The sequence below is a fragment of the Rhea americana genome, unplaced genomic scaffold (assembly GCF_003343005.1).
Source record: "Rhea americana isolate MKP2758 unplaced genomic scaffold, rheAme1 scaffold_386, whole genome shotgun sequence".
In the NCBI taxonomy this organism is placed as follows: domain Eukaryota; kingdom Metazoa; phylum Chordata; class Aves; order Rheiformes; family Rheidae; genus Rhea; species Rhea americana.
This window is the reverse complement of record NW_028186519.1, coordinates 1-14,900: the sequence shown is the minus strand read 5'-3', so window position 1 is coordinate 14,900 and position 14,900 is coordinate 1. Positions and strand designations below refer to the sequence as shown.

General features: G+C 47.7%; 1 protein-coding gene across 2 annotated transcripts in view; it reads left to right on the top strand.

The window, feature by feature from the left end:
- The window catches only part of LOC146591101 (MAL-like protein), a 31,733-nt gene extending 23,076 nt beyond the window's left edge, over positions 1–8,657 (top strand). The window contains exons 1-4 of one of the 2 annotated variants that reach the window (XM_085313445.1): positions 51–1,352; positions 5,257–5,424; positions 6,055–6,183; positions 6,692–8,657. In XM_085313445.1, the coding sequence (XP_085169571.1) occupies positions 1,245–1,352; positions 5,257–5,424; positions 6,055–6,183; positions 6,692–6,754 (468 nt within the window). In that variant the 5' untranslated portion in view covers positions 51–1,244 and the 3' untranslated portion in view covers positions 6,755–8,657. Of the gene's footprint in view, positions 1–50; positions 1,353–5,256; positions 5,425–6,054; positions 6,184–6,691 lie in introns of those variants that run through there. The other variant, XM_085313446.1, reaches the window with a different exon arrangement.
- Positions 8,658–14,900: the final 6,243 nt, after the last annotated feature.

The following is a 14,900-nucleotide window of genomic DNA, read 5'->3' as shown; positions in this document are numbered from 1 at the left end:
TTATGATTTCTTAGGAGAAACTAGGAAAAACAATCCTGTAGTGTGAATGGATTACAGAAGAACAATACAGGGTATAAAAGAATCGAGTAATAATATAAATGAATTCTTAACGCAGAGAAATTGTGCCTATCCAAAACAGATTTTGTAAGATTTTTTTAATATACTATCTGAATAGTAATAAATATTTTTACATATCTTAACACTAACATTTAGAGAGTCTAAAAAAAGTATGTTATCACTTTAGGAAATGGAAACTATATTTTAAATTTTCCACTTGGAAGTGTTAGCCAAAGCTACAGTTGTCAGTACCTACATGTGCCCGGTGTAGCCAAGTTGGCTGTTGCGGTGCACCTAAGCTGAACTAACCCTGAGGTGTCACTTTTTTCATGCAGCTTCCAGTTAATTTCCAATTAAGTTTTAGTCAGTTTGAGTCCCAAACAGAAAACTATCACAGAACCCAAGTAGACTGATAGTAGTTAGGCAAGGAAAATAGCAGTGATTTTTAAGAATGCTGTTGAGCAAGGTCATCCAGTGAGTAAAAAATTCATCTTTTGTCCAATCAATGGACAGTAGGTTGCTCTTTATTTAGACTGTTTGTACTGTTTTGCTTTCCCACTCAGAAAAGGTTGGGTTATTCATAGGAATGTGCTTGACTCACCTAATACAAATAAAAGTTGGTGGGAATTCAGGGCATGCTATTTCCCTTATGCATGGCAATGCCACACATCCAGTGCCTGTGGGGAGTAGTGGGGGAGATGGTTGTGGGAGCATGAAGTAGTCTGAACACAAAGGGGAGGAGACAAGAAGAATGGAAAGGAAAATACTTGGGGCTTGAAAGAGTGCGAGGGACAAAATTTGATTGCAGTGAATGTTCCTGTCCCAGCATGGTGTGGAATTGACCATGAAAGGTGTCCTTTCTTTTTTTTCTTTTTCTTTTTTTTCCCCTCTATCATTTAAAACCTCTGAATTGATCATGCATGGCTTATGCTGTCTATCTATGGCAGTGTTGGGCACAGCTCAGATCCTTGCTGCTTTCTTGACCCTGTGTCAGTGCCAAGGAATGTAACGTGGGTCAAGGTAACTGGAGGGTTACTGAGGACCCCTTCAGCTCAAGGAAGTAGTGTCATGCCAGGCTGGGCTAGTCTATGACTGTGTCTGTGTGGGTGTGTCAGTTTAAACCTAGCATGGGAGTGGTGTGGCACAAATACAAGCGTAACAGTCAGAGCGACGGTAGCTGAGAAGAAATGGCATCAGCAGGTCCCACTCCATCCACTGCCTCAGCACAGCCCTCCCTGCCATCTGGACCAGCCGTGTTTAAAACAGTCCCCTATATGTTCATGCTACCTGAGATAGTAAGTATGCTGAGCTTTGCTTTGTTTTAAAACCCAAATAATTGTGCGAGCAAATTGTGGGGCTGAAAACCTGGGATTAGCTCCAAGAGATCCTAAACAGTGGAATGGGAAATAATATATTTTCTTTTAGCCTATATTGAACTCATAAAGGTGGTCTTGGGGCTCATGGCAACGTGAGGATGAGATGATCTCCAGCATCATTCCCAAGCCTGTAGAGAGCTGTCTGCTCCTTTGTAGAGTTGAAGTGGTTTTAGTTATGAAATAGAAATTGGAAACTACCTGCAAATTAAGGAAAATGTGTTCTCTGTATGAAAGTCTGTGGRGAAATAAAAGGATGTAGACAGGTGGGCTTTTGGTTATGTGTGAGATTTCGTAATTTTTTTAAAACATTTCTGAGTCCAGAGGGCATCCCATGTGACCAGTTAAGATAATTGCTGTTGTACTTTGATACGTAGTTCATAACCACAACCCTGATTGCCGGCAGCGTGCACTACCCATGCTTTCCTGGGTGCATTCACTGCAGCTATTTGGAAGTCACATTGTGAAATTGCACAAGCTGTTGCAATGATGAATTTAGATTCACTATATGTATCTATCTAGAAGGGGAGGGTGGTTGAAGAAAAGTTCAGCCTGAAGGAATTTTTTTTCCCCCCGAAGACACTCTAAGGCCATATATCCTGACTTAGAGATGTCATTTCTTTACCCCTGCTCTGTGGGCTCTGTGGTGGTGCCTTTGTTGTCTTCCAATTTCATGTCTGCCAATTTTGGAACTGAGGTTCTCCTTTAGCAGTGTCTCCCGACTGAGCCATGGGAGAGAGGTGTTTTTGTCATAGCCCAGTAGCTGAACTTTGTTGCAGGCTTGCTCCTCTGTGCTGCCCAGGGCCAGGAATGACTTGGTTGATGACAGCAGGCTCAGATCTCCCAGCAGCAGCGTGTATCGGGAGGAGTTTCATCCACAGGAGATACAGCTGCACAAGGCAGAATGAGCTTATTCAGATAATCCTCTGTGTATTATTTATGCACAGTAAATAGTTTAGGTGGATCCAGAACAGAGATTCATTCTGGGCTGGCACACTGAGTTAGGTGGTAACTTCCTCCTGCTGTGATTTCAAACTTGGGAGAGCTAATGTACAAGCAGGGCTGGGCTGATGTGGACAGTTAAAGTTGCCTGATATTTTCCCAGGTAAAACCACAGCCCTCAAATTGAGATTTTCCTTCTGTCGAACATGGGAGGAATTGTTTTGTTTTCTTAAGGAATGTATTAAGTCATTTCCCAAGGAAGATATTCAAGGGAAATAGTTTCAGCTTATGTTAAAAAAGCAGTGCTATGTTGTCATGCTTGGGAGGGTGGAGAGCAATGGATAATTTTCTGTTTGGGAGTCATCCACTTTTTAAATAGTGTACAAAGCTATTGTCCTTATTGTCCCAACCCCTCTCCTCACCCCTCCCCCCCCAAAGGAGGAAATCTCTGTGACTGACATTTTACAGGTGTGAACTTGGATATAAAAGGGATCAAAGGGCTTGCTACTGGGTTGGAATTGTTGCCAAATTGGGAGAACAGCTAATATGCTAGAGATAGAGGTATCATTGGGAGAGGCTGTGAGGTCTTCATCTTCAGAGATATTCAAATCACACCTGGACAAAGTTGCCTTGAACAGTCTGATCCAGCTTTGAGTCAGTTCTGCTTTGAATGAACACCTAGAATAAAGAACTCCAAAGGTCCTAGCCCACCTTCACCTTTCTACAAATCTCCGTATTTTCCATCCAGACCCCCACATTGTTATGTTAAAAGAGCAGCAGCAATGTGCTGAGAGAGAAACCCACAGCATTTGTCCTGATCAGACAGGCACCGAGAGCACTCAGAGCAGGGCAGACGCACCATCTCAGGTGAGCAGGTGTCTGTCATGATCAGTGTTGTGCAGGTGTTGCTACCCCATGTCCCTGTGATCTCATYGTGCTTGTGCCCATGGCTTGGAGGAAGAGTAGACATGGGGTGCTGCTGCCTTTGCATGGAGAGTTGAGCCAGAGCTTCCTTGTTTGTAGCTGTGGGTAGGTCTGCAGCACCCCTAGCAGATGTGGCTCTCCTTTACGCTACTGACGTCTGTGGTTTCCATATGTGCAAACAAACACCCAAGGGCTGCAATGTTTCCAGTGCTGAACAGCCATACTGCTCTGAGCACCGGCTGCCAAATGCTGGGAGGAGACACAGGTGTCTGATGTAGTCTGGCACGATTCCAGAGCTGAAATCCCATTTTTGCTTCATGTCAAGGCCATCCCCACCCCAGGCTGTAAGGGATCTGGTCTCCCTAGGTCACACCCAGGACCTGAACCACACTTGCTCCTTGACCTCTGGCAGAAATGTGGCCGGGGGGGCGGGGGTTTCTGAGGAAGCCACCAATGGAGAGAGAAGCTCAGACTGATTGCTGTCTGTCACTGCTGCCAGGGCTTGGTGTCTGAGGGCACATTAGACCTGATAGAGGGTTCAACTTGTTTTTGTCCATTAGGCACAGTGAGGGGATGGTGGAGCTCCTGCACAGCTGGGCATGGGGGCTGAGTGTGAGCTCAGGTTTCACAGGATGTTGCTGCCATAGCGACACCTTCCTGTTCTTTTGCATGTCTTGGGGGAAAATGCAGCTCCCCTGAATTCCCGGGTCAAGGGGCAGGTTTTAGGCTTGTATGTGGTGGCCTTTCGGGCTGGGTTTGATCTTTCCAGCAAGTTCCTCTCAGTTCAAATTTTGTGGCTCCATCTCATGCCTAGGGAGTGTGTTGTGGTTAGCATCATTCACRGGAGACTGCTGGCTTTGGATGAATCCTGGTTGTGTTCACTCAGCAGCCCAGGGAGTGTTACCAGCACACGCTGTCCTGGCCTTCATCCCATGCTGGTTGGCAAGAGCCAGCAGAGCATGGCACAAGCAGTTTGGTGGTGCTGGGTAGCATARAATGCAGGATGGGTGGTGGTAGGAACAGCTAGGAGGGGTCTGATACTGGATTATTCAGTTGTAGGCAGCTCAGGTGCAGCATCTCTTCACAGCTCATAAATACCTCCACAAAGATAGCATAGCCCAAAGACAAAGGTCACATGTTTTATCACCGTTCAAGATTGTCTTCCTAGAATTGCCTGTCATAAAGATGTTCCCAGCCCCTCTTCTGTGTATGAGAGCAGCTGAGATTGGAGCTCAGCCCTTAGGTGGCTCCTGCAGCCTTGTCCTTCCTGTGCTTGTACAGCACCCACGTCCTTGCTGCAGCCACACATGGCACCTCTTGGAAAGGAGCCCTTTGAAAGCACCTGCCATCCAGGCATCTGCCCAATTAGGGCCAGCTCTAGCATGCTGCCAGCTCATGGAGGTGTCAGGACAGCTTGGCAGAGAGCCAGACTGCTGGCCAAGCAGGAGACACAGCCTGCTGGGAGGCCACCAGGCTGGTGCAAACAGCATCCCTGGCCATAGACTGTCAGCCAGCAATTGCTCTGAGTGTTCAGCAGTCCCTGRTGGGGGTTATCATCAGCTTTGGGGAACATCCTCCAAAAGGAAAATGCTTCTGCTTAGTGCTCAGCATGCTCCCATGAGCACAGGCCACCCCAACACCACTGCTACGTGGCAGAGTGAATCACAGCCTGGTCTTGCCTGAGCTGGTAGAGCTCATACTCCAAAGGAAGTGTCTGTAAGGACCTGACAGTATTTGGAGCAGGGCTATGACCCTCATCCAGCCCCATCCATGCTGACTTTGCACCACCTGCCTTTAGTCAGCTGCCATCAACAGGCATTGTGGGACGGGCAGAGTCCAGTGCGGGTTGTTGGAACCATGGGGAAGGGAGGGAAGGAGGGAGATCGGAATGAATTCACAYAGAGCAATTTGTTCTCCCCAACCCATGTTCACCAGAGATGCATATGTTTGTCCCTGGCAGGTCTGTGGAGCCTGGGTCTGGATCCTCATTGCTGCCACCTCCGTCTCTTTTCCACTGCTGCAGGGATGGGTGATGTATGTGTCCTTAACCTCCTGCCTCCTCTCTCTGCTGCTCCTTTTAAGTTACCTCTTTGGATTTCACAGAAACAACGAGAATTGGAGAGTGCTGGTAAGGATGGGCTCGGAAACTGGGCAGAAGTTGGCAGCAGCAGCTAATAACAGCAGGGCAAGCACAAAGCTGCTGCGATTTGCGCTGTGTTTGTTCTCAGCTGGTTCTAAGCCATTGTGCAGAGGGATGTCATTCCCTCAATGGAGGCACAGTCAGGCCTCGGCTGGAAATGCTGGGGGAGAGGGTGGGGGGTAGGGGGGGAATTTGTGCCATGCCATTGCCTGGGCACCTGGCTGAGTCCCTTTGAGGGGGCAGGACAAAGGGGGAAGGGCTCAGGGAGCAACAGGAGCAGTCCCCACCTCTGTCCCAGTCCGCTTGCAAGCCCTTGGCCAGGCCCTATGTTCTCCACTTAAAAACAGGTTCTTGGGACTCTGCATTGCCTGGGAGTGAGATGATTTGACACCAAAGCTGAGTAATGCCTGGCCTCAGCCCCTGCCATTGCACGGTGCTGTTCTTCAAACTGCAGGTGGTTTCTGAACCTTTCCCAGCAGACTCAGTTTCTGTGTCTGTGCCCCATACCAGTACCCACGCCTGCAGAGGATATACCGTGGCGTCTCTTGACCTTAGGGTGAATTGGAGAAGGGTGACAGTGGAGTGGGTTTTAATCCATGCCACTCTCTTGTTTTGCAGGACAGCTTGTATCACGGTGCCACAGCCATTTTGTATATGAGTGCTGCTGTCTTGCAAGCCAATGCGACTATCCACTCTGAGTCGGGCCCAAACTCGCCACTGTACTACCAGCTCAACAGTGCTGCATCGGTGAGTTGGGCACTTCCAGTTCAGAGGGGTTTTCTGCCCATGCACACACTGTCATCCTYCATGGGCTCCAGTGAGGCACCAGAAAACCCCAAGCAGGTCAAAACATTGGCAATTTCTGCCTAGGGAGAAGCAGGAGCAAATGTTCAAGCTCCATTAGGGCCAGCCTGAACCAAGCCTTGTCCAGCCCAACAGTGTGTTGCACTTTGCAGCCAGACATTACACTGCATGTCCATGAACTCTGGATGTGCTTCTGAGGTTTGACCCCCTTTCTCCATCACCTTAGGCAGCTAGAATGGATTTCTCTGTTACAAGCACCTCAGGGACAGTCTTGCATGGCTTCTTCCTGGGAAATGTTGAGGCATTGCCTCTTCTACTGAGGCTGGAAAGAGAGGTCTAGTCTGGGAGTTTTCCTCAAGACATGAGCACTGAGGGAAGATGGAGTTACTCAAAGAGAGTAATGCCAGGCAGCATTCTGACTTCAGCTTTTATTCCTCTTTCTCTCTTGCAGTTCTTTGCCTTCATTACGACCTTCCTGTACGTCCTTCATGCCTTCAGCATCTACTACCACTGAGCCTGGAAGACATAACAGCCTTTGCAACTGCAAAATGTCAGCTTTCCCAGAGCGAGAAAAGTACATGTTTCCAGCAAGGATTTCCCTGCCCTGATACTGTATTGTATCCCATGGAGATGATGGTTATTTTTGTCGCTGCATTGAAGGAGGGATTTTTTGTATGGTTGTGTCATGTCAGTGTGGTGATGGGGGACAGTTCTCATCTGGTCTGTGCACTCTGCTTTCCTGCAAGGGGAGAGGTATTCAGCTGCTCATGGCACTGCTGATTCCCTCTCTGATGGCTGCTGCCCTTTCTTGGCCCAGAACAGCTGTGAGACCAGCCCTAATGCAAAGAGCTGGTCATGAAGCTTGCCACCAGACACTATGGCTGGACAACGGGAATTGGATATGGGCTCTCAGCCAGCTGCTGTCCCTGGTGACCCACTGAGCCTAGCAAAGGCCAGGGACTCCCTGGAGAGGACTTCTTGGTGCTAGGCCAAACCTCTACTCTGATTCCAGGTCAGAATTAGGGCAAAGCATGCCCCATGCTGCCCACTGGGACAGCACTGGGCTTATCCACTTTATCTTGGTCCAGGTCCCTGTGCCTATGGAGGCTCCCCATGGCCCTGCTTCACATCCCAGGTGATGCTAGCAGTAAATCTTCTTCTCAAAGCACCAGAGCAACCCTGGGTGGATGCAGATGCAGAGCTGAGAGCTGCATTGCTGCAGCAAACCTGACAGCCTGCCAATGCTAGTGCCATGTGCAGAGCATGTAAATGTTATGTCCCAGATCAGCATTTATTCAACCTTGCTAACACGTGCAGTCCTGCTGTCATCCAGGGGTCTGTGCATTGGCCTTATAGGGGCTTGGAGAGCTTAATACAGGCCCCTCTGAGCACCCTTGGGGCCCTTCTGACACATCCCATTGAGGCTGTAGGGGTCTTGTGCCCTGCAATGATCCTAGTGCATTGCAGCGATGCTTGTTTTTTAGATAGGTTTGATCCTCCAAACTATCTGGGCTCAAGATATGGGCCAGAGGATCCCTTCCCTTTCAGGTCACATACTTGTGGGCATTATATAAAATAAGGTGCAGATGGTATGGGTCCAACTACCTCTACCTCAAAGTAGGGGCCCTCACCATCTCTCACCTAATGTACTCATGAGAAAGGTTTGTCTGACCCTTCTGACCCTGCAGCCATCCTGAGAAGTCTGCCCCACAGCTTCCTCCCCCCACCCCCCCAAAAAAAAATCCCATTGTCTTCCTTTCTTACACTTGATGCTTCAAATTTCTCCATGTCCCCCCAAACAGGACAGCTGTTTATTCCCTGCAGCACTTTGGCTGGTTCCTCCTTCCTGCCCACTGCAAAACTCTCCCATCATGCTCCCAGATCTGCATCCAACCCCCAGATGGCTCTGCTGTGTCAGTGCTGCTGGCTTGCACTGTCTTGCCAACACACCCAGTGCTACCCAGGCTGCTTTGTCCCTGCCCTGGAGCTGGGGCACTTGTTATGGGGAGTGGAGCAGCAAGAAGGCTAGTGGGAGGCCCTTGGCGAGAGGTGACAGGATCAGCACCCATTTTTGGAGCTACATGTGCTGGGCAKGCAGGGCCAGGGAGGAGGCAGCTGCATCACTTGCTTCCAAGTCCTGGCACCTGCAGAGTGGAAAGCGCTGTACATAGGGCCTGGCCTAAAGAGGTGCTTCTTCCAGGGAGTCAGTGGTGTGCAGAGAGTTAATGTGTGCTGCTCATCTCTGGCTGTCATGGCCAGAGTCCTGTGACTTTGCTGGGCATCTGAGTAAGTTTGTTGGAAAGAAATAAGTGCTCTGTATTATGGAAAAGGAAAATGACCTCCTTGGGCTCCAGACTAGAAAAGCAATTAAAAGAAAATGAAATGTCTTGGGAAATACCATTATTTTAGATCATTTTTGTTATTCTGAGGTACCTCATCTCTTTCCAAGATGCTAGGGATGAACAGCTTTGAAATATGACTGCCCTTGTTTGTCTTGGGATGCATCTTCCTCTGTGAAAAATTTCCCAGTCCTGCTGCTTGCCAGTAGCCAGCAGATTCTGGCTTGCAGGAGCTGCTAGTTGTCCTCATGCCTATTACCGTGGCCAGCTGGTGCAGGTGAGGACATGCTAACACACAATGCAGATAAAGGGGATATGAGGCTGCCCAGCAAGATTGATATAGCTCACCCAAATTGCCCTCAGGTGTAAATCAGTGTTGCCCACTGCCACCCCAGGGCTTGGTTCTGCATGCTGAATGCCTGCAGAAATGGCTCTCTGTAAAGTCACTCACAGCTGCCTATATCCCCCCCAAACCTCTCATGTGGCCCCGTCTGTCCTCTCCTGTCAAGGCTCTGAAGCCACCAAGAAATCCCTGGTCGCAGGATTTGGCCATATCAGCAATGTTTGTGGCTGTCTTCACCTGCTGGCGGGAAGGAGGATGAGGAAGAATGAGAGCGGTTGCATTTGGCAGCCACCTGCCCACTGCATCTCCCTCCATGGCACAGCTGTTACTTCCTTTCAGCTGGTGAAAGCTCCTGCCAGGAGTGTCCTTTTCTCCTTCTCTGACTCCTTTCTTCTTTACAGCTGCTTCCCTCTCCCTGGCTTGCTTTTCCCTTTGTTTTAGCCAGAGTCCTGCCAGTACAAGTCCAGCTCATTATAGCAGAGTATTCTATGGTCCTGGACCCTCCCTAACCATTTCAGTCTGAGGTATGGCAGACAGCATGTCCCCACAGAGGGGCAGAAGGGAATCCAGCAGCTGGTAAGCTTGGGGTAACCCTGCAGCAACAAGGACATCTCTGCACATCTCTGGGCTGCAAATCCCTCCCTGGTATCCCATGATTTGAGGGTTTGGGACTTGAAGCCCTCCACCACCCTCAGTGATGGGAATGCTCTCGTTGTCATCCCTGCCCCATGCCTGTGGCTACGTGCTCACTTGAGTCCTTAGGATGTGGGCTCATTGCCTGGGGCTGCCCAGGCCATCCTGATACAGCTCCCATGGTGCAGTGTGTGCTGTGCTGCAAGAAAAATAAACCGTGCAGCTTCTTTTCCCACATCCTGCTTCAGTGTTCCTCCTGCTGCCCTCACTCTGGCACGTAGTCCTCAGTTATCGCTTGGGCATGTCTGGGTCATCAGAGGAAAGGGAAAATCTTACCATGGTGGAGTCAATGAGTCAGGATATAGCGCAGAGGGGATATAACGCCACAGAGGCAAAATGCAATAGAGATAGCACACTGGGTATGTATTGTTATAACAATTTCAGTGAAGTCTGAGTTATACAACAGGTATGTAAGAGAGTATGTAACCACGCAGTTTACAACACAATACCTAAATAAATCTGTCTGAGGTTCTCCTCAGGGAGCTGCGCGTTGCTGCTGGCGAGGCCCTGGGCAKGGCTCCCCAGACCCAGCTGCATCCTCCTCTGCCCTGGCCCTGCCTGCCCTGGGCTGGTCCCTCCCTGGATTTCCTTTGGGCTATCCAGTCCCTCCCAGTACTTCAGGCCCATCCCCCACCCCTCCCCAAACCCGGAGCTCTGATGACACTGCAAGATCTGCAGAGGGGGCTCCAGATGTTGCCAGTACCTCCCCAGATCGGGTTGAACTCCCTAGTTCCTTGGTGCACCTTTGGTTGAGCCCCTGGCCTCTCAATGCACCTTTCAGTGAGGCCAGGAGGCCTCTGAGAGCTTTCGGCGTGACCTGGAGCGGTTTCCTGGTGTGGGCCTGGGGCCTCTGTGTGTGGCTGCAGCGATGCACAGAGCACCAGCATATGCTGCTCCCCGGCCATGTCCTTCCTTCTTCCTCAGCAACATCACTGCTGCCCCCTAGGCCCCTCCAGCACTTTCCAGCCTTTGGGCATTTTTTGCTGCTGGATTTTGGAAAATAGAACCAGTCCAGACCCAAGCAAAATTGCTGCATTTCAAACCCCAAGGAAGGAAAGTAGAAGAGAAACCTTGTTGCTTTGGGGACATGGTCTAGCCCTAAAGGTCCTGTGTGGTTGGTACACATAATTGCCTTTCTTTCCTGCAGTCACATGCACTTGAACCACAGGTACACTTTCCTTTTCAGAAACCAGCTTGAGTGCATTAAGTGCCAACATTGGTTTTCACTGATTACGTCAGCTTTTGTTGTGATGTTGGGTTAATCCTCAAAATTGAAAGAAGGAAGATGGAACCTTTTTGAACCTGGCACATACTTACAAGAACCATTAATCTTGAAGATGACGGCTAATAACTAACTGTACACTTGGCATTTGAGCACTTTCAAATAATATGTCTATGCAATGAAAAATTAAAAACTGGAAAAAATAAGAATGTCAAAACTTTCCAGAGTTGTTCGGGGATTGCTACAAGAAGCTGAAGCAGAATCTGCATGTGTCAGTGGAATTGTTAACATTTTGTCCATGTGAGTGTTAAATGACTTAGATTTGTGATTATAAGAGTGATTCATTTAGCTTTTGTATTGTGACCAGCAGATCTCAAAGCACTTGAAGTTTTCCTGCACATTATTTCCTGCCTGTGCTAAACCCAAGTGGTGTCTGGACAAGAGAATAGTAGATTTYAGTTCTCCTCTCAACTATGTCATTTTCATAAATTTATTTCTGTGGGCAATGTTTTTGTTGAAGTAAGTCAACCTCATGCCTTGGCTTTGCTGATAGTCACATAGAAGATCATCTCAGGGCTTCACTGCATTTTGCCCTTCTTTGTGGTGCTGTGAGGATGACAGTGTTCTCCTGGTCAAGGTAGGTCATTGGGGAGGAGGAATTTATTGACACGGTGCTTCCTACAAGCTTTTTTTCCTTTCCTGTGCTGTTTCTTCCAGTTTGCATGTCCTTTACCTTCCTTTGGCTTAGGCTGTAAAGACTGGGAAGCTATTCCCTCAAGTTTTTCCACCTCTAAATGGGCTGCTTTTAATAAAATAGTCCCCTCACAGAACAGATGATATAAAAAATTAAACACCCCATCAGCTGGGCTGCCTTGCTGGGAGGGAGCTCCAGCCTGCCTGGCCTGGCTGCGGGCAGGGCTGTGGTGCGTGCACTCCTGCGATGAGCTGTGTGTGGCCTCAGCCCTCTGTGCTGGGCAGGCGGGGCTGKGGCAGGCGCTGCTGCTACCTAGCAACAGGGCAGCTGGCCACTTCCTATTGGCTGTGCTCTAGGATGCACAGACCCACCCCGCCCCCAGCCAATCAGACGGCGCCTCAGGGCATTGAGTYGTCATAATGGGGGTAGCTGCTTGGTACCTGCGCAGCCTCCCCACGGGGAGGTGAGGCCTGGCTGGCCTCCGCGCGCCACCAGAGCGTGGGGGGCTCGTGCAAGGACTGTAATGTGCCCCAGCGGAGCCCGGCAGGTTTGCCCTAGGAGCTGGCAGCTCTGGGAGCCTGACGCTTCAGTGCTGGTGTCAGGATGGAGCTCAGAGAGCGAGTCTGGAGGCTGCACGTAATCCTGGGCTGAAAGCACTGAGGACCTGGCATCCAGAGGTAGGCGAGGAGAAGCCCGTGCATCACATTTGCTGCTCTTCCCCCTTCAGTGGAATGAAGGTTAACCCCGGACTAGTCCTTCTGCAACTCCCAGGTTAAGGCTGGGCTCTCCAGGAGGAGGCTTAGCAAGACCATGCGTGTTCTCATAAAGAGGACCTAGAGGCCTGCTAAGCYGTGGGGTTTATAGAGAATGAGGCCTCTCAGAGGACTTGCAGGGGGTATTTTGATTTAGACAGGATTTTTTGTTTGTTTGTTTGTTTTTTCAGGCATTTTCCCTCTATGTTGTCATTGGGGCTGTTTTTAATATTTACTTGGGTAAATTTCTACTTAGCCAGATTTTTACCCTCTCTCTGCTTCCATAACAGTTCCAGGTGTTTGAGGTTTCTCGAGGGGTTTTTATTTTTAGCAAGATCTAGTGCTTTCCTATCGGTTGCTTGAGGGTTTGTTTGTTCGCTTTTGTCCTTTCTGCCCACTCCCACCCTTTGGCAAGGTTTCCTGTGGCTGTCTTAGGTGTTTTGGCACTCTTCTAGCAGCTTTTGTGGGGTTTTCTTCTTGTGCTTTATRTATTTAGGCAGGGACACGTCCTTTAGCATGCATACATGGACATGGACTAGATCAGACTTGTGCAAAAGTGTTTGAAGATGTGGATTTTTATTATTAAAGGGCGTGAGGCTGTTAAATATGATCCTCAACATAGCTGAAGGTACAACTCTAAGGCTTTGCTTTAAATTCTCCATTAGACAAGCAGGCTACATTGCTCTGAATTCTCCTCACTTTTGGCCCTGTGAGATTGTCTAAGAGCCAGAGATCCAACCAGCTGAATGATAGGCTGAGGTCAGCTGATTATGGTGCTTTATATATTTAGGCAGGGACACGTCCTTTAGCATGCATACATGGACATGGACTAGATCAGACTTGTGCAAAAGTGTTTGAAGATGTGGATTTTTATTATTAAAGGGCGTGAGGCTGTTAAATATGATCCTCAACATAGCTGAAGGTACAACTCTAAGGCTTTGCTTTAAATTCTCCATTAGACAAGCAGGCTACATTGCTCTGAATTCTCCTCACTTTTGGCCCTGTGAGATTGTCTAAGAGCCAGAGATCCAACCAGCTGAATGATAGGCTGAGGTCAGCTGATTATGGTGCTTATATGAGAAGATTGGTGGGTGAGAGAGGAGCATGTGAGGACAAGTCATCACAGTATTTGGGAGAGGAAAAAAAACAAAATCAGTGAAAATTTTTCTCACTCTCCTCCTAGYGAGGAGGAAATGAAAAGCTTACATCTCAATGGGAGTAGAATAAAGGTCAGTGAGTTGTTTTTGCTTATAAAGGCAGACTTAATTCTATCTTTTCCTAATTGCAGTGTGTCCATTTAGATGTTATTTTCAACGATGATCTTGCGAGCTAATATGTGCTGAGACCACAACAATCTGAATTATACACGGACTGTCTTAGCAGTTCACTTAGCTGTGATTATTATAGAGTGGGCTGGCATAGCCAGGTTTTTAGGCTCCTAAAGTAGAGATTTGTTTGACTTCTTGGAAAGAAGTTCACAGCAAATACCTTGTGTCACATCACCAAGCTGCCAAAATCAGCAATGCTGATATATCAAGACCCTTTTCTCCAATGGCATTATGTCAATATTCTGGTATTTCATTCTTTCCCACTGGTACTAAGTTGAGATCGTAGACTATTCAAAGTTTGTGTGAATTCATAACTAGTAATGCACTGCTTCAGAGAGAAATTGAGTAAAGTTCAAGCACCTAAAGAAAGTGACATAAAAATAAACAACTTCTTCCCTGAAAGTTTTCAAGTTATAAAAACTAGCTAACGCTTCATTTGCTCAGGAGTTTTTTAGCCTGTATCTGACCTCATCATCAGCATCCTATGATATTGAGAAACAGTTAACAACTAATTATTGCCAGTTAACTGTTGCTGTTAAAAGTATATTGAAGCTTTCAGTGAGTCTGACCAGATATCTCTAGATATGGTTTATGAAGCTGTTGAGCATTCAAAACTGGAAAGGATAGAAGACATACTCCAGAAGATCTAAAATGTACATAATACTTAGTATCTTCAATAGGAGGTCCTAGCAATTGAAATTAGGCATTAAAATATGAGATTGAGATATCGATTGCTGCTTTCCATCTCAAAAGAGAAAGACAATTATAGTGCCTTCCCTTGACAACAGCCTCTTCACAACACTAGGTATTTGGAAAATAAGAGGATCATTTTGATGCTTATCATTATATCCTTAAATTTATAAAAAGCTTCATAGTGAAATTATTCAGACCCTGCCTGTGAGATAAGATTATTGGTGTAAAACATATAGGCTGAAACCATACAMTGAACAACAGTACAAACTAGGCAATGGCTGTGTAAAAAAAGAGCTTCAATCTTTCCGTGCCTGACGTGGGGAGTAGAGTCCTGAMAGGCGAAATGAATTGTATGGTAAATAACTGAGAAAAGTAGTAGAAGGARGCATTGGTAGCACTGGCTAAGAAGATGAGGAGAAATAATTGGGTGCACAGAGCAAGAGAAGGAAGAGGAGCCATTCCTAACTCCTACCAAGWGAATGAAAAGAAAATGGAGAAGAAGTCTTAAGCTCACAGGCCTGAATGTTTAGGAGCTATTTAAAAAAAAAGGCCCTGGAAGAGGATGAGGAGCTATTTGACAAATAAAAAATCTGTTT